The sequence below is a fragment of the Artibeus jamaicensis genome, unplaced genomic scaffold (assembly GCF_021234435.1).
Source record: "Artibeus jamaicensis isolate MK-2021 breed Jamaican fruit bat unplaced genomic scaffold, CSHL_Jam_final scaffold_916, whole genome shotgun sequence".
NCBI lineage: Eukaryota > Metazoa > Chordata > Mammalia > Chiroptera > Phyllostomidae > Artibeus > Artibeus jamaicensis.
This window is the reverse complement of record NW_026522059.1, coordinates 2,142,876-2,167,270: the sequence shown is the minus strand read 5'-3', so window position 1 is coordinate 2,167,270 and position 24,395 is coordinate 2,142,876. Positions and strand designations below refer to the sequence as shown.

The window sequence follows — 24,395 nt, the reverse complement described above, 5'->3', positions numbered from 1 at the left end:
GGCCTCCGCCAGGTTCGTTTGTGCGTTTAGTTATTCTGGGAACACTGGAAGGGTGCCTGCTTCACCCGGGCACAGGTTTCAGGCACTAAAGAGGCGGCAGTGAACAAGCCTGAGGCCCTGCCCCCTGGGCGGCTCCCCTCCCGGCAGATGACAGAGAACAGGCAGGGGAGCCAGGCCGGGGGTGAGCAGGCCAGCCTCCCCTCCAGGCTCCCCCGTGGCCTTCTTTCCATACACTCGTCACGCGTCACCCCACTCCAGCCACTGCACGCGGACAACGCCTACCTCGACCCATCACCACGTTCGCTGTCACCTCTGCTGGGACGCACACCCTGGCAGCGGGCTCTTTGCCTCTGCTCGCTGAACAGCGCCGTGCGCACGGCAGACCCTCCATAACTGCTGGGTGAAGCACTGTCCCTTTACCCCGCTGCCTCCAACCCCGCCCTGCAAGGTGCGTGCCCCCGCCCCCACCTCCAGGTCCCACCAGCAGGTAGAGAATATCAGGAAAAGGGGAGACTGCATTTTTTAAAATGCCAGAACTTCTGTTGAATCTCACCCAAAGCGTTCAGCCTAAGGAAGGAAATATCAGGTCTCTCACTCTGCGAATCCAAAGAAACTCATGGGTCACGTGTAACGGGAGTGGGGGGGGGCGAACAGAATGCTTGGTCCTGTTTCCAGCTCTCCTCTCCCTGAGAAAGGGCGGCCCCGTGTGGTGAGCCCTGGGCACTGCACCAAGAGCCCTGCCCCAAGCCTCAACGCTGTTCCTGCAGGAGGAACAGGAGGCAGGCAGCTCTCTGGCCTCTGCTCCAGGGGCTGCCGCCCCATGGAACAGTCAGTGAAGAGGAGCGGGACCCTGGCTACACTGCCCGCGTTCAGAAGCAAGGGGGGGCCGGCACCGCTCCTGCAGACACAAGCAGGGGACTCTCACTGCGTGCCCCACGCCCCGTCAGGCACCCAGTGTGCGGGGAGGCGGCAGCAGGGCGGAGGGTCCAGAAAGCGACCCGCTCCCTCGCGCAGTCAGAGGCCTGGAGTCCCAGCATCTGCCGTCCTCACAGAACACGTCAGGCTTTCCATTGGCTACCCCGGCCTTTGTTTCAGTGCGTGGGATCAGAAAGGGACAAAGCCGGAGGAAGAAGAGGAGGGAGGGGGTGCGAGAGGAGGAGAGGGGGAAGGGGCCAGGGAGGGGAGAGCGGGGCTGCCAGTTCGGGTCTCGGGGAACGGAGAGGTCCACGCGAAGGCCTCGCACTCCCCGGGCCCAGGAGACAGCCACAGAAAGAGAGCTGACTTGGAAATTACATTTTGAAAAGATTTTAGAGTTAATTAATAAGTGGAAAGTTGTGAGAAACCGAGGCTTTCTCACCTAATAACATTCTCTGGAACGGTAAGAGCGCTGCCAGCTGAAATCTTTAATAAAAGCGAGTCGGGCCGAGCAGAGGAGGAGTAAAATCAGGTCTGCTGTGGAAGCGCGGGGCAGGGGGAGGAGGTGACACTGCCAGGCGCTGCCGCAGGCCCGGGCCTCCAGGCCGCGGGACTCGATGCACCACAGCCACTCCCCTTTCTGACTTTCCCTTGCAGTTTCCACAGCCGACCCTCCGTCACCCCAACAGCCCCACCTGACCCCGAAGCACAACCTGGCCCGCCCACACACTCCAGGGAGACCTCCCTTGGTGAGGTCATAGGGTCACCGACAACTACCCCAGCGCCCAAGCCGGGGGCATCGTCCACATTCTCCTACTGGACCTCCCCACTATTAACTGCTTCCCCAGCTGTGACAGTCCCATGGTCTGCGTGACCCTTCCCCCTCTTCCCAGAGCCTCTCCCCAGCTCCCTCCCAGGCCATATCTCCAGGAGCCCTGCCTGACACCCACACCTCAGGGCTCTCCCCCACACGGCCAGGCCTGTCTCCGGCTCATACTGTCCCCTGAACCCTGGACTGGGACAAGCAGCCACTCCCGGGCTCCAGACACAGGGCTCACTTTCCGGTTAAAAGTAACCTCCCTGCAGCCCAGACCTTCTGGCACAGCAACTGCTCCACAGGTTGAAAAACCTTTCCTTCTGCTCTCCCTTGAGCCTGGGGACCCCCTGGGGCCCCGCTCCCAGTCCCACGCAGAGTCTCACACGGAGAGGGCAGACATCTGCACAAGTGCCTGGGCCTTGGCTTCGGGGGCACCGACCTCACCGTAGGCAGTGAGGACCCCACAGAGGAGAGGTGGCTGGTGGGGCTATGACAGCGTGTGGGGTGGAGGACACGCGTGGAGCGTCCAGGGAAGGGCTTTCCCGGGACCAGGTGCTGACAGGTGCAGCAGGGAGGGAGGCAGGCCACCCTGTGGGGTGGTGGCACCAGCCCAGACGCGGCCCCTAGAGCTCAGCCAGCGAGAGGGTGGCCTTCCTCTTTCTGTGAGTCTGCAGCCTCCCCGCCCAGTGAAAAAACAGCAACCACCATTTCCAAAAACTGCACAGGGCCGGACATGCCAAACACAGCGCCCCACACGGCTCGTCCTCAGCCAAGAGCCAGCAGCGCCTCCACCCGGCCCACCTGCCAGCCACAGCCCAGGTGCCCGCCCCGCACCACACACAGCACACGCGGCTGGCCAGTCGGACAGGGGTGCTCGCGGTCGGCTGCCCTGACCCTCCCCACAGCACCAGGTCGCCCCACACAGAGTCTAAGGGACAGCTCCGTGTCTGTGAATGAGTCCGAACGCACCGTCAGGTCCAGGAGCCTGAGCGCCGAACTAACTGGAGCGCCGTCACGGCTCTGGCTCTGGAGATGTGTGACTGCCACCGACACCGGGGTGAAGGGTAAATGTCCCACCAACCACACTTCAGGGAGGACTTCAACAGCAGAGGGGAGGCGGCTTCGGGCTTGGATGGGCGAGGAACAAACCCATACATCTGCCCCCATGCCACGTGCCGTCCCTGGACAAGGAGACTCTGAAGAGACCTCAGCACAGGACCACGGGAAACGGCCGTCCCCCGCCCGCTGGCTCCTCTCCTAGTAATGATACCCCCACGCTCCTCTGCGAAGCCGCCCAGCCCCCCGTGCTGGGGCCCCGGGTGGGGGCCGCAGACTCAGGCCTGGCCATGTGCTGGGTGATGGGGCAAGCCCAGGGCTTTGCAGTCCAGAGGAGAAGTGCGCACTCCCTCCCCTCACCGTAAACCAGGGGACCACAGGCCCAGAGAAGCCAGCCACACTCCTGCCACCTGGAAGCCGAGAGTGACGCCGACATACCGGGCACGGGAGAGGGGGGAGAGCTGAGACCTGGCTCTGGTCAGTGCGCCCCTCTCCCTGTGCACTCAGCGAGCCCCACTCCTTGTGAGCCCACCCGAGAGCCAGGCTCCTGCCGCCACCACCATACAGAATCCCGTGTGGAAAGCAGGACTCGGCGTGCGGGCGCAGCCGCCTGGGAAGGCTGCTGTGGATGGGCAGGACCGGCAGCAGCAACTGGGCGCCCTGCGGCCCTCGAGGGGACTCGGGTCCCTGACAGCCACCCGCACACCCTGTGGGCGGGCCAGCGCACAGCCTCCCCCACCACCTGAAGCACGGGCCCCGGATGGAGGGAAGGGGTCCGGCGGAGACCCGATTGCGCACGGGTGGGCAGCCCTTCGCTGCCCCTCCCCTCCTTCCTGAGCTTGCTGGGCACCCCCAGGAGCACGGCCTGCGGGTGCACGAGCCGGGACCAGCCCCGCAGACCAGCCCTGCCCCGCCGCCTCCACAGGCCGGAAGGAGAGCTGTGAGACGCGGAGCCGAGAAAAGGGAGAGCACGAGTCCAAATGCAGCCAGCGGAGGTCCGTGGCCTCCACAAGTCGTGCTCCAAGCCTTGCACACCCCAGCGGGACACTCTGACACTCTGAGCCCATCCGGACCCTTGCCTTCCATGGTGGGGAGGGAAAGGTCGCCTCCAGGGCACTTTGGGGTCTCTGGCTTTACAGTCAAACGTCCTCCATTTTAGCGTGTGCATGCCTAGATATCAGAGACAAAGGACGCTGCCCTCACAGTGGGCAGAGACGGCTGAGGGACAGCACACATGGGCAAGATACAGGCGAGGGGGCACGCTCTCGTGAAAGGGCCACATTACTAGACGCGGGGACAGTGCTCGTGTACCCACCTGTTCCCTGAAAATGCTACCAACCTTTCCCTGTGCCCGTGGGGAAACACCCCGGCAACTACTGAAGGTGAATTTCCCTGGAGGCACCTCCTGAAAAACTTCCCTCACACGGTGCCTGGCTCTGTCCTGCTCTGTCCTACTCTGTCCTGTTACATCTGTTAAGAGTTATCAGTCGCAGGGATCAGGAACAGCAGCTTCCGGAGGCGAAGCACAGGGAAGCACTGAGGCCTGCCCACCACGAGCAGCGGGGCCACAGGGTCCGCCCGCCCGAGACCCCGGGCTGCGTCCTGGTGCAGAGACCGGCTCTGTCGGTGCCTCCGACACAGACACGGTGAGACGTGGCCGAGGGGTGTGGCCACACCCACCAAGGCGCTCTGCACAGGGGAGACCGGGGTGCTGAGAGCTGAAGGCCCAGGGCCCAGGCCACCGTCCCCGAGGACGGCTGGTGTTGTGGGGGGGAGAACGGCAGAACACTCATTGGGGGAAAAAGTGCTGCCTCCTACCTGTCATTTCTTTCCCCCTCCACACACTAGAAACTTCCTATGTGAGAAACAGATTTATCAAAGAAGAACACTTTTTAAACAAAAAAATTCTCAGCCAATCCAAGACCTCCCCCGGTCTGTGGCTCAGACTTCACCAAATAAAGTGGCCAGCTGCGTGAGCGCGGGGACCCGTGGGGGGCCTGCTGGGGCCGCATGGGACAGGGCTGCTCCAGCAATGGGACCACAGCCCACTCAGGGCCGGGCTGCACCCTGAACCCCGTCCTCTGTAAGCAGGGCCGGTGGTCTCTGGGGGGGCCTGACCCCTGGGAGAGGGAGAGACTGACTGGGCCGAGGGCCCCCAGGGTGCTGGGCGCTTTCACGGGCACTCCTCGGTTCTCCCAGGAGGACTCTGAGGCCCAGAGTTCCCCCGTCACACATGAGGAAGCCACGGCTCACGGAGGCCCAGGAGCTGCCCGTGGGTGACAGGCAGCGGTGGCCCTGACGGGGTACCCAGGCCCCCCGCTGAAGCAAACATCCTTTCCTGTGCCCCTTCCTCCCTCACACGGCCACCAGCCCACAGAACAGGGAGGTTCCAGGGCTACGGAACAGTGGGGGAGCACAGGGCAGCCAGAAACCTGGCTGGGAATCTCCTGCCCTGTGTGTCCCACCTACGTGACACCAAGAAATCACTTCCCGGACCTCGGTCTCCCTGAAGGGAGACCAGTGTCCACCCTCAGGACTGCCAGAGGGGTGAATGGAAATCACGGACATAGCCCGACACCCCCCAGGCGTTCGATGGGATGCCTGCCCCTCAGGTCACCATCGCTAACCATTTTCACTAATAACAACTAGTGGCCACAATTTACTAGGTATTTCCCCAAACTTCCAAGGAACGGCTGTTTAAACCCAGAGCAGCAGGGAGACAGAGACCCTGCTGGGGAGAGTCCTATGGTCTGATGCCAGCCACACACACCTCCACTCCCGTACTCCTCCAAGAAGCACCTAAAATGTGCAGATGTGTTCCAAGGTGACTTTCTCACAGAGACTGTGGCTGGTCACCTACAGAAGTAAATTTCAATTACACGCTTGGGGCCAAGGCATAGATTCTTGCGATCTCAGCTGAAAAATCTTGACACACAGAAAATGAGCCCAAATGGAATGACCTACCTTCAGAATTGGGAGCAACTTCAGTCGGAGAGTTGCAAAGTCTACCTGAGTCAGGTGACTATAAATCTTGGATCCAAATCTGCAAAGCTGAGCTTAAAACATCCAGGAGACTGTTTCTCAGGTCACTGGCAAGTTTGAGAAGCACAGATTTGAGGCAGAAGGAAAGAGGAAACACGCTTCCCCACAAAGCCCCACAGGCGGCAGCTCTCTCTGTGTTCGGAGAAAATGCTGCTTGACCCTTGGGACGGCCGCTGGGGCGTCCAGCAGAGAGGTCTGAGGCTGGGCCAGAGGGGCAGAGCACGCACGCACGGTGAGGTCAGGGCCAGGCACTTCCCACCTGTGCAGCCGTGGGCAAACTATCACTGCAAACAAGGACCACGACACTCACCCGTCAGGGCTGCTCTAAGAACTACCAGGGCCGCCTGCAAAGCCCTCCGCCCAGTGTGCAAGACTAAGCAACCAAATCATGGAAGGTGCCAGGGCTCGTCACTGCACAGGGAGCCACGGGCCCAGTCCTGCCTCCAAGGATCCCCTGGAGCCACAGACTCCAACTCCAGCTGGAACACCTCCTTCTGACCCTGGGGCGGCCAGAGAGACCTAGGCAGACGGCGGAGCAGGCACTGGCCGCCCACATCGCAGATGGGGACCTGGAGGCCCAGGAGGAGGGGCACGGTGCTCCTCAGGTCCACGGGGCTCGGGGGAGAGGGCCTGGGCCCCAGCCCAGGGCGGGCTTCCTCCTCGGCTCTCTGCAGACCTGCTGTTGGCTCGTCCCCCCTGGAATCAAGGACTCTCCAGATACCAGAGAGTGATGCTGGTTTAATTTCCTCTTTCCTTACCAGATATGTAACAATATCCCAGCAACAATCCAACCCTTAGGGATATTTCATTTAATGAGTTTCGTGGTTCTTTTTAAAACAGCTAGCCCTGGGGACTTCCGCCAAGATGGAGGCATAGGTGGATGTGCCGTGCCTTCTCACACAACCAAGTTTAGAGACAAATATTAGCAACAGAAAACACAGCCAAAACACAGAAGATTGAACTTTTTGGAATTCTGTTAACAACAAATTCTTCAGCCTGACCCGTAAGGGGTGAACCCAGCAGGTGGCAGAGCAGGGTAGCACAGGAAAACTCGGTCAGACGGACTCAGGCGCGCAGAATCCAGGCGCAGGGTGGGACCTAGTGAGCAACCACGGGGAAACAGCGAGGGAGCAGGGCTACAGGTTGACTGTGGTCGCGCATTCCTGCAAGGATAGACGAGCGAGGGAGTGGGCCATTGGACCGGGACCCAGAGGGTCCCTGCAGCAAGCGGCAGAGAGGGTGCCGCCATTTCCCCGCTCTGACCACGCCCCCACATACAGCGTCACAACCCAGTGACCTGGGAGTCCAAGGCTCCGCTCCTCACACTTAAAGGGTGCAAACAGACCAAAAATGGCTCAAGAAGATCTCAAAGCCCCAGAGCCTATAAATCTAAGCGATGAAGAAATAGCAAAACTCTCAGACGCACAGTTTAAAACACTGGTCATCAGAACTGGTGACAGAACTGGTTGATTATAGCCACAAATTAGACAAATATATGAAGGCAAAACTAGTTGAAATGAATGGAATTGCACAGGAAACCAATAGCGATGAAAAGGAAATTGGGACTCAAATCAATGGAGTGGACCAGAAGAAAGCAAATAATGGCCAAACAGAAAAGAGTCAAGAAGCAAGAATTCAAAGAAATGAGGAGAGTCTTAGGAACCTCCAGGACATCTTTAAACGCTCCAACATCCAAATTATAGGGGTACCAGAAGGGGGAAAGGAACAGCCACCAGTGGAAAACTTATTTGAACAAATAATAAAGGAGAATTTCCCCAATCTGGCAAAGGAAATAGACTTCCAGGAAATCCAGGAAGCTCAGAGAGTCCCAAAGAAGTTGGACCCAAGAAGGAACACACCAAGGCACATCATCATTACATTAGCCAAGATTAAAATGAAGGAGAGACTCCTAGAAGCAGCAAGAGCTAAGGGGACAGTCACCTACAAAGGAATCCCCATCAGACTTGTCAGCAGATTTCTCAAAAGAGACCTTACAGGCAAGAAGGGGCTGGAAAGAGGTATTCCAAGTCATGAAATCCAAAGACCTACAACCAAGATTGCTCTATCCAGCAAAACTTTCATTTACAATAAAAGGACAGATAAAGTGCTTCTCAGATAAGATCAAATTCAAGGAGTTCATCATTACCAAGCCCTTATTATATGAAATGTTCAAGGGACTTATCTAAGAAAACAAAGTTAAAGAAACATGAACAGTGAAAGGACAACAAACTCACAGTTATTAACAACCATACCTAAAACAAAAGCAAACTAAAAGGACAGCTAGATCAGGAGTGGAGACACAGAAATGAAGATCTCAAGGAGGGTTAGCAACAGGGGAGTGGGAGGAGGAGAAGGGGGAAGAAGGTACAGAAAATAAGTAACATAGACAGTAGATAGAAAATAGATGGGGGGGCAAGAATAGCATGGGAAATATAGAATCTAAAGAACTTGAGGCACATGGTCATAAACTAAACGGGGGTAAGTTTAGTTTATGGTGGGGACGGGGGGGGAATGAAGGGGAGAAATAGAACAACTGTAACAGCATAATCAAAAAAAATTAATAAAAAAAACTTAACGGGGAAAAATAAATAAATAAATAAAAATAAAACAGCTAGCCCTGGCTGGTGTAGCTCAGTGGATTGAGCATGGTCCTGTGAAGCAAAGGGTCGCTGGTTCGATTCCCAGCCAGGGCACATGCCTGGGTTGCAGGCCAGGTCCTCTGTAGGGGACACATGAGAGGAAACCATACACTGATGTTTCTCTCCCACTCTTTCTCCTTCCCTTCCCCTCTCTCAAAAAACAAGTAAATTAAAATTTTAAGATAAATAAATAAATAAATAAAAATAAAACAGCTACGTATCTTCAGGGGCACAGAACAAAGGGGGAAAATCAGGATGTGTCCTGGGGTGGCGTCACGGGTTAAAGACAAGACACAGCAGGTGGCCTGGGGCCCCAGCCAGGCCTTTCCCGGCCGAGATGAGCTGGTCCGCACCTGCTGGTGCATTCCCAGGTGAACACCCACGAAACAAGAGAACAGCGGGCTCCCTTGAGGGAGTGAGGCCCGGACAGTGAGGAGGGGAGGAGGCCAGCAACCCTGGAGACTCAGCAGAAGCCTGCGCCTGCCTGCCTCCCCATCAGGGAACTCACAGCATCTGACCCTGTGGCGCCACCAAAAACCACTGACATTGCGGTTAGTAGGTGATGAAGTGGGAACTTGAACCCAGGGCTCTCCAACCCCCAGAACCCTTGCTGTCTCCACTGTATCACGCTGCTGCCACTAAATGTCTGTTCAAATCAATAAATTAATACAGCAAAGCTGCACAGAGAAAGGTCTTCCCAGAGTCAAAGGTAAATATTTTTGGTTTCTATCTGCACCACAGTCTATATGCACAGCCCTTTCTCGCACCCCCCATGGGTTTAAAATCTCTTCAGAACGCACCCGCAACATGCGCGCCTAAATCACGCACATGCCACTTTCGAGCACACCCAGATGCCACACTCAGAAAGCTGAGATGGCGACTCGAGAAGCCCACGGCCTGGCTGGACACCACGGGGCGCCAGACGGAGGCTGCCCGGCCCCGGGCGGCAATGCCATTCCTCACCTGGTGCCAGCTAACAACTGCGAAACTGCCTTGCCTGTACGGGGCAGTGCCACGGAGCAGAGCCACAGGGCAGTGCGTGGGTGGCGGGCGGGGGAGGGTCAGGTGTCTCACTGTTGGGCAGAAGTGACAGGTGAACAGGAGAGGAGCGTTAGAACGGACCCGGGGCCTGGATCTCAGCAAGCAGCAGTGCCAGGTCCCGCTCACCTCCCGTAGATGACGGCAGACAGACGGGCAGACAGCCGAGCACAGGGTGTGGGCACGTGGACGGGTCCACACACACCCCTCCCAGCTCTGCCCCAGGGCGCTGGGGGCAACGCTGTGCCCGGGCAGATCCTCCTCACAGAAGCAGCCCATGTAGTTCCTACACGTGCACCCCAGAAGGTGGGGTTCCGTGTCCTCTCTCCCCCTTCCGACCTTCCCCCCTTGGAGTGTGGGCCGTGCCGGGTGACTCCGTCTCCTCGTAGCGAAGAGGTCAGGGAACCCCGCGAGGAGGGGCCGTCTGCACAGCACTCCTTTCAGCAGTTGAGGCCACAAAAAACAAGGCAGGGCTGAGAAAGGGCACACACGGGGGGGGGGGGGCTGCGGGGACTTGGGGACCCCCTTTCACCTGGCACCCTGCACGGACCCACGGACGGGGGAGGACACCAAGCAGCGCTCATCCAACAGCAAGGCCCCGGGCCGGCCTCTGCCTGCGTGAGCACGCCTGGTTGACGCGAGGTGGGTTGGTGGACACGGCGAGGGCTGTGCAGCCACTCTGCTGCCTCAGCCGCTTCCCTGTATGTTGGAAACTACCCCAAAACAGAAAGGTGCCTTAGAAAGGATGGCAGGGCAGTGAGTACCCTCCTTGTGCCCCAGCAGCCTCGAGCTGGCAGGGCACCGACCCCACAGTTCTCTGACCTTCAAGGGGGGCTGCGGCTGCGATGGGCCGCCGGGAGCGCTCACCCCCGAAAGTACCCAAACGCTCCGGACTCTGAAAGCCCCGACAGGGCGGCAGAAACCCGCAGGCGCAGCCCCCAGCCCTAGGGTGGAGGCGGGAGACCTTGACACAGTGACTTGACACAGTAACTTTTGCAATGGAAACACTACACTTACCTACGGGCCTCGGCATCTTTATCTTCCAGAACTGCCTACGTTGACTTTAGGACTTTAGGGCCGTGTCTCCTCCAGACTCACTTCCTGGGGGGAGGGTCCCACCTCCTACTTCCCAGCCACGCACTGCTTCACGTCAAACCAGACGGCTCCTGGAGGCTTGCAGGGCTGCCACGGCCGGCTGCCTCTTCTCAGTTCTCAACGGGCATCTGACAGATCTGCCTGTGCGCCCTCCGGAAGCCTCCGCAGAGGGCGTCCCCATTCACCTGCTCAGTGCTTGCTGTGTGCACTGCCAGGGCATCTCTGACTCCCCAGAACCGTTCTGATCGCAAACATCAACTCTCACTGTCACTTACACCGGCCGTCAGATGACGGGTCTTGATAGTTAATGTGAAAATAGAGTCATTCTTTAACTGAGTCGTTTTGATGCCAGTGACAGGTTTGCACATCACGGTCCACTCCCACTCAAGAGCTCACTGAGGTGGAAGGAGGGAGGGGGAAGGGAGTAGCCGGGGAGCAGCTGGGGCCCAGGGGGGAAGAGACTGCGGGTGTTACCCCGAGCACACCGGCCGGGCGGGCACAGACAGGGCCGCGTCCACGGCGGTCTCTGCGTCAGCGGCAGGGAAGCAGTGTGCGTGCGATACGACAGCACCACGGCTGCAGTGGGGGTGCCGCGGGAACTGTGGAAGGTTCCAGTGCTGGGGGGCAAGACTCCAGACTCAGTCAAGCCTGGGTCTGGGCCGCAAAGGCACGACTTATTAGCTGCATTCACCGTCGCCAAGTGTCTGCCGTAAACCTCAGTTTCCCCACTGCAGATGGAGATACTGCACGATCACAGGTTGCGGGGAAGACGCCAAGAGTGCGTTTCACCTGAGGCGTGGAGCACAGCGCCCGGCGGGGCCATTCTCCGCTGCACAGCAAACCACCCCAACCTCGGCAGCGAGGGGTTGGCAGGTCAGGACGGTGCAAGCTTCAGAGGGGGGCGCCTCTCTCCACAGCCCCTCGAGGCGTCTGGAAACGTCAGTGCTGGTTCAAAGCCACCCTCAGGGCCACCGAAACGCCGACACATCCTGGTGCCCGTGGTGTTGTTGCTCCCACAGGGAACAATCCAGTCATACGGTCACTTGTCCCTTCCAGTGAGATAAAAACTGGCATTTTAGCTACACAGCTCGGAGGGGTTAGCCATGGTGTCAGCCACTCCCATACGGGGCTCTGAACAGTGTCAAATAAAAAGGCTGGGACTGATTAGTTGTAATAGAATGTGGGAGCCAAATGGCGGAAGTTTCAAAATCATGTGCACAGCACAAGCAATAAAAATTTACTGAAACATGAAATTGAATCACACTAATCAAACAAAGCAAGTTGTAAAACAACTGCAAGAAACTGAACTCAAAACTCCACCAGCCAGAGTGATCAAAAACACTCGTCCCTAAAGGCATCCCCCCTACCAAGAGGGTTGCAGAAGTCTCACCAATGTCGTAGGAGTGCTGTCACCCAGAGGCAGGCACAAGACTAAGAACAGGAACTTCAGCAGAAATTTCACAAGACTGCCATTCTACAGCCTTCTTGGAGGGCAGAGATTGTGACCGGAGTGAAGCACTTGAACTCCCTTAAAAAGTCACAGGGAACCCCCGAACAGATTGTTGGGAAGACAGGCGGGCCAGAAGCAGCCCGGCCCGAGAGCACCATCGCTGCCGGCTCGCTCCATCCTGGTGGGCGTTTCTGGAAGGTCAGGACAGCGTCACAGAGCCACCGCTCCTGCCCCCGTGCCTCCTGTGTCCTCCACCTCGGCCCACTGGGGTCACAGCTGACATGAATGTGGCCGCCTTCCCCGTCCCCCCATGTCCCTGTCCCACTTCAGACCCTCTCCGTCCTCTTCCCTGTTGACGATTTCAGGACCCACATCCGTCTCGTCTGCCACCAGAGCGGATCCTGAAGCATCTGACGCAGAGGCTAAAAGGGGCGCTGCCGCAAGACCCGGGTTCGTCCCGAGGACGCAGGGCTGGCGTCGCACTCCACAGCCTAACATCAGTGTGAGTCACGATACTGACAAGCTAAAGACACACACACAAACCAGTGCACGTGACCGTCTCCAGTGACACACAGGAAGGATCCGAGAAAATCTAATATCCGTCCCTGGTTTCCACAACCTGTCGGCAGAACAGGAACACGAGGCTGAGACGACTGTCTCCAAGTCACGCAGCAGCTCTCCCAGTCAGCGGAGCCCTTCCCTCGGCCGCGTAACTCCTCACGGACCTGGCCCTCACTCGCTTGCTTCCCTTTCTAACATTTTCTCGGGGGCTGTCATTTGTCCAGCAGTGACCTGCTGGCCCCCCGACATCATAGGCCCACTTGAGAGGGACGTCGGCTAGTCCCCTGGCCCGACTCCCCGGGCAGAGCAGAGGTGCGAGGCCAGGACGCTCAGTGTGGGTTGACAGAGCAGCATTTTCAGGCTGGGGCACCTGGCAGTCCGCGGCGGCGCCTCGCCCCCCAACAGGCTGCCGCCATCACGGTGCTCCCACCTCCTACCTCCCGGGCAGCGAGCCCCAAGTGTGTCACGGACGCTCGCTCCCCCTGGCCTTGCCGAGGCTGCTCCCCAGCCTCCAGCGCCTTTCCTCCACTTCCGGCGACTGAGCCCCCCTCCCCCCACCTCCTTCAAAGCTTCCTGTGACTCTTCCGGTCTCCTCGTCTACCAGTGACTTACGGGGCGCCCCGCACGTGCCAGGCACCCCGAGAGCACGAGACAGGAGACAGGGTGCTGCCTGCCTGCACGCAGCCTGGCGTCTGGCGGCAAGTCGAGTGCCACTGACGCCACCAGGCGATGACAGGCGACGACAGACGAGACAGGAAGGGCTGACCAGAGGGAATGGGGAGGCCAGGCCACCTCCTGGCTCGGGGTCTGTGCACTGCACTCGAAGACCTCCCCGGACCCCCCGGGGATGACCTGTCTCCCCTCCAGGTGAAATGAAGAGACCTGTCCCCTGCGACCACGCCTCAGAAGCGGAGGTTCATTCCGCTGTGGCGCCTACTCCAACAGTGGAGATACTTCGGGCTGGGGGTGCGCAGGATTCCTTTGTTGGGTGCAGTCAGTGTTGAATCTGCTTTGTGCTTTTTAGGGACCAATGAGATCACCAACTGTGTACGACAGCACATTCGTGGGCTGAGCCCCGGACTGCGTATTTTCCTGGGCTGAACTTTCCATTTCGTCACCCAGACAAGTGCGCTTGCTTTCTGTTGGTCACTCCGAGTGGCTGATCTAACTCGACCTTCCTGACGGGCAAGAATGCGGCAGAAGTGCCCGGTCCTGGCCGTGCGTCCCCCCCACTATCTGTCTACGGTCACTCACACCCAAGCTCTAAACGCAGCAGCAGAGGTGGTACCAGTGGTTCACGAGCCCTGCCTGACACACAGGAGGGTGGTCCTGGGAGCCCGGGACCCTTCAGGTGACCTGTCAGGCCCCTCAGGGAGAGTGCCGGGCTCCTGAGAACCCTGAAGCGTGTGGCCGCTTCTTGTAACCTGTGGAAATGCCCAGACAGCAGTGGGGCTGGCAGGGTCACATCTCCCCCAGACAGGAGTTTCTGGTCTCTCCCCGAAACAAGCCCCTTAATGCCAGATCTGACTTCCGCTGGATATAGGCATTAAGGCGGCATCATGCACATTTAGGAAAACTCCTTCCCAGATGCTCGGGGACCTCGGCCAGGAGTGTCTCCACGTGCTCACCTCCACGAGGGACTGATGTCCACCTGCTCTCGAGGGTGCTTGCCGTCCAGTCCCACCGATAGTCAGAAGGGCCAGACCGACGGAAAAGTGCTGCTCACCGGAAGGCGGCGGTCCTTCCGGCAGTGGCAGCAGCCCCAGGGAATGTGTTAGACACACACACTCCCAGCCCCTCCCCTCCCCCACCCACAGAGCAGAAACTCCCAGCACAGGTCAGCGCTCTGGCCCACAGAGCCCCTGGGCAGCGCAGGCTGACATGCACACCGAGGCACTGGTAAGACCAAACGCAGCGACAGAAGACAGCACAGCCGACCTTCGGAAACACTGTCTTCTTTCCAGTTCATCCCTTTAACACTCACTGAGCGCTTCCTACGTCCCAGCCCCCGGACGTGGTGCTGGAAATGCAGAGGTGAGCAGGGGGTCACCCTTGGCCTTAACCCACAACCTCCTTGTTAACAAACAGGTAACGAGCCCACACTGGGCAGCGGCGCCCTGGCTTCAGCACAGCAGCCCACCCCGCCAGACTCGTCCGGTGTCTCCGCTGACGGCCCCCCTCCAGCGGGCTGCCCCCGCTCCCCGGGTCCTGCCCTCCCGGCCATCAGCACCTCGCACCCTGACTTCACATCACTGCTTGTCTCTCCTGCGCCAGGTGAGCCCTGGGGCTCCCCCTGCCCCCGTGGCACCCCCGCCACCCAGAACTGGGCATGGAAGAGTTAGTTACTAGGTTTGGGGGGGCCAGAAAGTTTTTTGGTTTTTTTCCCGGATGGCTCTAGTACTGCTTAGTTGTCTCGAACTTCGTTCAAACAATTTTGTTAGATTGCACTGTGGTGGTTGCCGTATCAGCGTGCACTTTTTTAAAGGATTTTATTTATTTATTTATTTTTAGAGGGGAAGGGGAGAGGAAGAGAAATATCAATGTATGGTTGCCCCTCATGCGTCCCCTGCTGGGAACTGGCCTGCAGCCCAGACATGTGTCCTGACTGGGAATCGAACCATGATCTTTTGGTTTGCAGGCCCGCACTCAATCTACTGAGCTACGCCAGCCAGGACTCAGCATGCACTTTTTTAAAAAACATCAAAATTGGTGAATTTTTGTGCAGCCATTTTAACACTGAAGATGGAGGAAAATATGCACCATTTTTGGTGTATGAAGTTTTATTATGTCAAGAAAGGTAAAAACGCCACTGAAACACAAAGATCTGTGCCACGTATGGAGAAGGGGCTGTGACTGATGGAACGTGTCAATTTGTGACACATCTTGGGACTACCGACATCGGGGCCAAACGACTCTCCGCAGTGGGGCTGTCACAGGCGCTGGCTGGGAGGCGTCCAGCAGCACCCAGGCCTCAACCCGTGGACGCCAGCAGTGGGAGAGAGCGACTCACTCAAATAGCCGATCGATACAGTTACTGGTGAAAGTGAACAAAACGTGTCTTTCACATTTTACGGAAAAAAACAAACAGACCTTTTGGCCAAGCCAATATTTGTTGAAGGAACAGAGTGAGCGAAACGCCACAGGGGCCCAGATGAAAGTGCAGGTCACCACCGGCAGAGGCCCCCTGCCCGCCCCCACCCAGTGGGCCCCGCTTCTCGCTGCTGAATTTCTTGTGGAATTTGAAACTGCCAAACAGATTAAAGGATTCTGTTAGCGCTTTTCTGCCTAAACTTTGTAGAAAGAGCTTCTCCGTCTCTGTAACTATTACTGGGACAGATCAGAAATAATTTGGAAGTAAAGTGGATGTGCCATTTTGTAAGCTTTTCTTATCTGCCAGGGCTGATAGCAGACACTCTCCTCCTCACAGCAGCCCCAGAAGAAGTCCTATTATCTGCACTTCACAGCCTGAAAACTGAGGGTCAGGCCGGCGACAGGCTTACACTCACCGCTCCATCAGCACAGCTTAACTCAACACAGAATGGTCTGTATCCCCTAAGAAGTTTGGAAACTTATAAATAACACCAGCTCTGGATTCAGACATATCCGGGTTTTAATTTTAACTTCTACTTAGCAACTGCTTGACCTTGGGCATCTTACTTAATCTTTCTGAGCTGCCCAGTAATTCCCACTTGGAGAATGGGAAGCCAAAGTCCTGAGAGCAGGAATCAGGAACGGCTGTCCAAAGCGCTCAGTGCCTGCGGTGGGCCCCAAGCCTCCCTGGCCTCGGCACACGCGCCCGCTTGCCCTCCCTGCGTGAGCAGTCAAGCGCACAAGTGCCTCACACTCCACCTCTCGGCCGATCGAACCTTCACTCTGCTTCCCAGACCCCAACAGCCCGTGGAAACATTTCTCATTTGCGACACGGCTAGAGAAAATACGCCACTTGTTGCACGATAGCTTTTTTTTAACTTGAATACATTTGCTCTTAAATTTTCTTAGCAGTCTTCCAGCCAGTCCACTGGGGACACAACTGCTAAAGTGTAAGCACACGCGAGGATGTAGCGAGCGTCCCACAGCTCCTCAGTGCAAAGGCCACACGCCATCAAGCACATGACATCACGCAGGCATCAAGTAAACGACGCTCAAGTCAGACTCCGCTCTGAGCGAGGGCCGCACACTTCACTGCCTGCTTTGCCTCTCCGATGACGAGCGTCTCATCAGAGCAAAGAGAACTCCAGGGACAGGGACTGCTTTGCCTGCTACCGGGAATGTCTGGCCAGGCAAGACTTCCTGCAGGCGGAGCAGGGCCAGCCGCGCCGTGCGGACATGACAGGGAACTCAAGGACACAGCCACAGGATGACAGCAACAGTGGAAGTGGAGAGCAGGGTAGGGACGCAGGGGGGCATGCCTGGTGCTCCTGGTGGCACCTGCGAAGCCCTGGCAAACAAGGCAGCCTCGGAGCTTGCTCTGAGGACGGGGGAACGCGCCAGGAGTCCAAGGGACAGAGGAAGGCCCTCCACTCACAGGGACGCGGGCACAGGTGAAGGGCCGCGGGATGGAGCGCATCTGTGGCCGAGGGGAGCAGCCTGGCGCAGCGGCCCCTTGGGAGAAGCAGTCAGCTCTGCACCTTTAAGGGCAGTGGAGCTGCAGGGGGTTGTGGGTTCACAGAGTCCCTCCTATCCCTAACTTGCTGAGAGCTTTGATGGAAACACACTGCACACTGCCGAGTGCTTTCTCCGCATCGATTATCAAGATGTTTATACAGTTTCCTTTCCGGTCTGCTGATACGGGGAGTTACATTTGCCACGTCTCTGACACTGAACCAGCCTTGCAGCCACTGCTCAGGTAACCAGCCCCCGGGGCCAAACCCCCCCCCCCGCCGGTGTTGCACAGGGCGTGCTGGCTGCTGAGGGGACTGCCGGTCTGTGTTCGGGAGCCTTGTCGGTGCCGCTGTTTCAGGATCTCTCTGCTCTGGCCTCGGGGCAACTTGGGCCTCGTAGGATGATTTGAAGCACCCACTCTTCCCAGTTTCCAGAAGGAAGAGTGTGCGCAGAATTCATATTATTCTTCCCTTAAATGCTTCATAAAAGGCCTGAGTGAGAGCATCAGGTTGGGCATTTCCTCTATGGGGCGGGGGGGTAACGAAACCTTCTGTTTACTCCGCGGGCACAAGCCCTCAGACTGTCCGTCTCCAGCTGAGAGGAAGCCCAGTGGCCCGGGGAAAAGCAGCCTGGCTCCAACGTGCAGACGGGGCCGGGGTCAGGGGCCGTCCCGCAGAGCCCGGCCCACAGGAAGGCCATTTCTAACACGTGTCCACCACACAGTCTCTGTGCTCAGCCCTAGGACAGTTCCCACGTGGCTGCGGAAAAACCGCTCTTGACCACGGCAGACGGGCCTAGCGCCGGCGGCTCGGGGAGAAGCCTTGACGGGGAACCTGCGCAAGCACAAGCACACGCTCTCTTCCCATCCTCGGAGGGCCTCCCTGCAGCTGCTTTCACTGCATCCCTTGTTTCCATGACTACACATTCCTGGGTGAGCACATTTCCAATTAAACCGCATCGTCCCTGCTCTGGGGAGAAGGCTCTAGGCAGCATGCTACACAGGGCCCCCACCACAGCCACACAAGCCCCCGGCTCACACAGCTCCATGCTGCTCCCCAGAGATCACCTGGACCGCAGCAGAAGTGCCCTGGTACCAGGAGATGCAGCGGCACTCCAGCCACGAGCCCCTACCTCCTCCACCACCGACAGACCACAGAAGACAGGGCTGCTGCCCCGGCCCCCGCTGCCCCGGGAAACGGCATCTGGATATGGGACCCCATCCCAGTGCCAGCTTAGAAGGGAACATGGGTTCTCCCCCAAGTCTCACTGCCCACACTGCCCTGGGGAGACATCTGCAGAAATGGGGACAACCGTGCAGGTGGGAGCTGAGCACCATCCTGGCCCGTGGAGCACACTCAGCACACGCCGGCTCCTCCCCTTCCAGGCTCCTTGAGGAGACACCCGTCAGGAGGGTCCCTGCCCTGGGGAGAGCGGCAGGAGTGTCGGTGTGGCACCACGGGGCACTGGGGCTGAGAGAACCGAGGGACTGCCACGGTCAGCAGGGCCCGACCACCGGCCTTGGACACAGGATCGAGAGATCGAGAGGCCTTTGGGACTCTGTCCACAAGTAAATTCCAGAGGGCAGAGGAGGGAAAGAGGTGTCACCATGCAAGGGACAGGAACTAGGGACTCAGGTCGCGTCACAGCCCCTCTCGGAGCCTCGGCGCAGTCACTGGGGGGACGTCTGTCGACTGAGAAAGCTGTCGCGAGAACTCAAAACAGGAGTTTATGTGCAAGTGCCCGACACGGAGGACAGACTCAGTGAATGGCAACCACACTGACACACGTTTACACACGTCCACCTACACCCACGCGTGTTCATAATCTTCTAAGTTCAACATTGCAACTCCCAACAGAAGAAAATCGCTGCCACAGCCGCCACGGCCCAGCAGGCGCGAAGACGCCCTGGATTTTGAAGCCTGAGGCCCAAGGGGAAGCACAGTTAACAGGCTGCCGTCGGCTGGAGGGTAGCGGGGATGCAGGTGACGTAGGTGACATGACGCCCAGGGGCGCTGTGAGGACGCCACTTCTCCAGCTTATCTGCTGTTACTCCCCGCCACAGACCGCCCTCCACACAGCACCATGCTGGTACCCTTGTCCTTGCCTCTGCCTTTGCCCCCTCTGGGGGGGAAGGGTCTCCCATATCCCTGCCCCCCGGCTAACACGAGACCTCCCACAGCAACCATGCTGAAGGGTGAATGTTCCCTGGGGTGTAGAACGCCCAGCTACACCATTCCCCTCGTCCCTGAGGGGCCCCAAACAGAGAGGGCGTGCCCCAAAGACCCAGCTCCTTGTAACTTGGGTGTGACTTCCCCCCACCAACGTCAGCTCATTCCCTGCTGCCGGGACCACCCTTCACAGCATCCCTGTCCCTCCACCGCACAGCCCCCGTCCCTGCAAACTTGCCCCACCGCTGACTCTGGACTGGCTTGGCCCCGCTCTGCAGACTGTCCTCATCAATCACCGCCCTTTGCAGGGCTGGCACCAAGGCTGTGGGCAGCAGCCCAGACGCCCGGGCCGGACAGCACGCTGCACTGGAGGTCGGCAGGGCAGCCTCGCTACCGGCCCCCGCCGCTGGCAGCTGAGGCCCCTCACTCTGCAGCACCCCAACTCTGCAGCACCCCAGGGCAGCTCAATGGGCAGAGCCTCCCCTGCACTGATGACCAATGCCCAGAGCTCTAGCTCGGATGGCCCGGAGCCCCACGGACACAACCACCTCTGCTCCCCCGGAAGTGCCAGGGTGTCTGGCCTTCGCGCCACCGCCCGCCTGCTGCTGTGCATTCTCCTGGCTTCCTGAGTGTTTATAAACCAGTGAGCAGCAGGAGTGGCTGAAGGAGCAAGAAAAGTTAACGGGATAAAGATCTGAACTGAGAATCTTAATCCAGTAAGTACATTTTTCAAATGAAAAAAGAGGAAAAAAAATCTTCTACTTTGACCAGTGCACACCTGGACGGAACCCGTGCATTCCTGGGACCTCATGAGAAAGCAGGTAGCGACAGGGAGACACAATGCCCCCCACCCCAAGACATGACCACGTGGGCCTCAGACAGGCCACTCCCCAAAGCACAGTGCAGAACGAGACACACTGAGACGTGGGCCACCCATAAACATGACTCCGCCGTCAAAGGCACACTTCCTTCCCCTTCCGAAAAGCACCCAACACAGCCTCCCAAAGGGCTGGGCAGGAGCCAAAGCGCCGAGCTGCATGGCAGGCTGCACGTGGGGGACCAACTCACCTTCACGTGGCTCAGGTCCCCAGGCTTGCTGCCCTCAGGCAGATTCGTGGCCTTGCTGTCCCCGCGTGGCCGAACGACCTGCCGGAAGGGACTGCACAGTGGGAAGCCGCTCACGCTGATCCCATCTGGAAGGTGACAACAGAGGGCATAAGGAGAAGTGGCTGGGTTGTTTTTAATGTAGGATGGTCATTCAAAACTAGAGTCACTGGGAAGAGCCTCCAGGGTCTCGCTCCTGTCCGGTCTAGTGCTGCCCACCCTGCCTGGTGTGTGCTCCGTGAAGGCGCACACACTCCTGCTGCGTGAGCTGAGGGGCACGGCCTGGCACCAAATGTCCCCAGAGAGGCCTGCAGATTCCAGAAGAGCTGGCCCAGAGGCTGAGCATGTGAGCGGGGCCTTTGACACTGTCACAGGGCCAGGCGGGGCACGTTCCTGTCATTAGCACACCGCACACACCACTGGCTCCCAGCGGACGCTCTGCCTTGGACATGCCAGCGCCATTCTACACCGACAGTGGTGCTGAAGGCTTCGTTCCCACCGAAGGCGCTGTGGCCACGGGCAGCAGAGGACGGGCCACTGCTGTCTGCGTCCCCCCAGGGTCACTCCTCCTCCACCCTACGAGGTCCTGGTGGATGAGGGAGGCCCTGATCAGCCACGGCCGGAGCCGGCCCAGGGGCAGACGGAAAACACAGGCAGTCCTCCCAGGAGGCGCCATCCGTGAATCTGGGGAGTGGCAGGAGCCCTCCTCGAGTCACCTGCTGTGAGGACAGGGCCGGGCCTGACCGCAGCCGCCCTTCCCACTGCACCAAGAGGCTCCAAGTAAGCTGCACAGGCCTACGGGCCTCCGTTGTCTCGGCTCTAAAATGGGAACCAACTCTAGGGAGTCAATGAAAGACAGAAACCCACAGTGCACAAAAGCCTAGAACTTTTATCTGAAATATGTCTCTCTTTTGGACACAGACCTCAAAACCACCGAGGCCACAAAAACCTGTACTCTTCAAACTCGGAAAACACCTTTAAAAAGCCCCACTATAGCTCTTTTAGGGACCAGAGCAGCGATTTTCAACCTTCGCCTCACGGCACACACACACTAATTACCAACACTGTTCAGGGCACCAAGCAAATACACCATACTTTTTGCCAATCTGCCAAAAACAACAGGTATTGATTTGATTCATACACACCAACCAGCTATTGCTGGGCTGGCCGTTGTCATTTTTTATTTGACAGCTAAGAGGAAAGAGGTTAGTGCCCCTGACCACACAGTCAGTATCACACATTTCCTTAAATTCCGGCGGTGCCTGGTTAAAACCGCTGGACCGAGGGGTCTGATGTCCGATCCAACTAGAGACGGAAAAGACAGACAACGTATGGGTTGTAACCGGGGACAGCCCCCGCCCCTCGGGGACGGGAGATGGGGGCAGCTGCGGAGGGCGGCGAGCAAGCGGCTATGCGAGCAGAAAAATGGGCCGCCAGGAGCCTGTGAGGGAACAGCTCCCCGGCTGGGCAGGGCTGGGGGCGGAACTCGATGGCTCAGCCAGCTTTCCTGCCAACACGGCCCATTGCAAATAGACCAGAGAACAGATTGGAACAACAATGAGTAGGAAAACAAGCCCCAAAAAGTGACAGACAGAGGAAGGCAGCCCAGGGGGAGGGCGGGCGAGAGGACAGGGCTGGGCGGACAGAGGGCGTCTGGGAGCGGCAGGAGTCTGGGAGCGCGCCGGAGCTAAACTGAGCCTTCGGGGAGAATTTCATAGTTACTGTTTATAGTGCTCAATCTTCTACAAAGAGCATCTTTGTGGGCAATTCGGAAATACAATTTGGGATGCTAGAATAACGCCTCTCTCAAATTCAGCACGACCGTGGTGACGAGGGGGGACATGACAGCCAAGAGAAGTGCAGTCACAGTGAAAACAACTCTGCCAGGAGAGTTGACAGCTGAGTGTTTACTATGTGCTCGGTGCAGCCCCAGCCCTCAGTGCGTACCATCTAGCTGGCCCTCGCACCGCACGAGGCAGGCGTCATTTCACCAAGAGCCCAGGCGAGGAAGCCGAGACGCAGGGGAGGTGGGCAGACAGCGAGGTTTGGTGGAAGCAGTGCCAGGACAAGAGCTCAGCACAGCCAGGTCCGTGGCTACCCAGAAGGACCGGTACCGAGAACACATCCCCGTCCTCACAGGAGCTTCCACACAGCTCCTGGCCAGGCCGCCCGGCAGTCCCCGGGCGTCCCACGGACCTACCCCAAGGGCCCGCAGGGCACAGACTCCCTCTCCGGTGACGGCTCTCTCAAGGAACGGGCCTGTTTCTGTGCGAAGGGGAGACTGGGAGTCTCTCGAGACGAGCGAAGAGAACAGCGATGCCTGTGCCAACAGTGCCCAGACCCGGCTGCACTTATGGACACTTTTAAAACCCTGATGCCCCGGTCACGGCCCAGGCTTATTGAATCCCAAGGTCTAGCGCTGGGAGCGGCATGGAGTTGTCGATGATCCCAGGAGGTCCCCAGGCACAGAGAAGTCTGAGACCCACCGGTCTGTGCTCACGGCGGCCAGCAGAGAGGGCCCGGCAACTCAGAAGGACACTAGCGATCCCGTAAATGACTGGCGGGAGGGGTGAAGGCCTTGGTCTGCACCGGAAGAGCAGAAAGACGGCAGCACACAGAGGGTACCGGTGGGGACCCACCATGGCGTGAGCCAAGCCTCCCCCAGCTCCCGCCACCCCCCCCACCCCCACGCTCGAGACCCTCGGGTCAGGCAGTCGAGCGCAGGGAGCAGGAGCGCAGAGAGGAGGCTGGCTGGGGCGGGAGCCGTCAGACAGATGGCGCAGTGCTGAGAAAGAGCACACTGGGAAAGAGAAGGACAGTCCTGCCTGGGGCCCTGATGGGACAGAGGGAAGAACCCACCAGCGAGCGAAGCCAGCGAGAGCCTCTGTGAGGTGCAGGGAACCTCCAGCAGCTGGAACTGGGAGCACCGGCCCTGCCCTCAAGATGGGAGTTGTGCCCGAGAACCACCAGCGGCACAGACAGCGTCACGGCAGCTGGACCCGGTGGCAGCCGAGGGCACAGGGCCCAGGCGGGCGGGCAGAGGAAACGCCCCCAGGGGGGTGTCGGCAACCTCTCAGGGCTGCAGGGAGAGGGGGCGGGAGGGACCCAGGAGGGACCTGACAGCGGCCCGGACGCAGTGAGCACTCAGAAGGCATCTGCCTTCTCTCCCCCTCCCCATCCTCTCTACCCTCGGAAAAACTCCCAAGTCTCACTAAAATCCCGGATGGCCTTCCAAAGGGTACGTCTGCGAAAGCCTCGGGCCTCTGGGGGCCGGAAGAAAAACCAAGAGCGCGGCGTTAAGATCCCCACGTCCCCACCACGGTGAGTCGCTGCTCTCATTCTTAAACACTGGGTTTCCAAAAACCAGGACTCCTTTCCAGCAGAGCCGCAGACCAGGGCAAAGGCACGAGCTGACGCCCCAGTTTCAGAGCACAGTCGCAGGAAAGGGACACGTTAGGAGAGGGAGCGGGGTGTGGCCCACGGTGGCAGCTCCCAGAAAAAATCAATTCCTGTCCACAACGAGAAGCTCCACAACGAGAAGCCGAGGCATCCGCCATCATTAAACTCTGAAGAGGCGAGACAGAGTGAAGTGCCAAAGGTACACGCAGCTTGTTCTTCACACACGGCTCCAGCTCCGGACACAGAACTGATTCCAACTGCCCACAGGCAGAGTCTGTCTCGGCTTAATAAACCAGAGGCATTGCAGGCAAGAAAAGACGCCGTTTTCCACGGGGGAGAACAAATTCTAACAGAAACTCGACCACCTGCCGGACCACAACCAAATTCTGGGCTGTGACCACACAGGATCCCCCAGCAACAGCCTGCCGGCCCCACCGGAGCCCCCGAGCCCCCGTGGAGCCCGCGCCTCCCGCTCGAGCTGCTGCACCTACCACGCCCAGGTGATCCGC

The 24,395-nt window shown here is 58.7% G+C and overlaps 1 protein-coding gene across 3 annotated transcripts in view; it reads right to left on the bottom strand.

Moving 5' to 3' along the window:
- Nucleotides 1–24,395, bottom strand: part of TRAPPC9 (trafficking protein particle complex subunit 9) — a 219,722-nt gene that overhangs the window by 132,687 nt on the left and 62,640 nt on the right. For all 3 annotated transcript variants that reach the window (XM_053660957.1, XM_053660956.1, XM_053660958.1), the window contains one exon: nt 20,452–20,576. In XM_053660957.1, the coding sequence (XP_053516932.1) occupies nt 20,452–20,576 (125 nt within the window). The remainder of the gene's footprint in view (nt 1–20,451; nt 20,577–24,395) is intronic.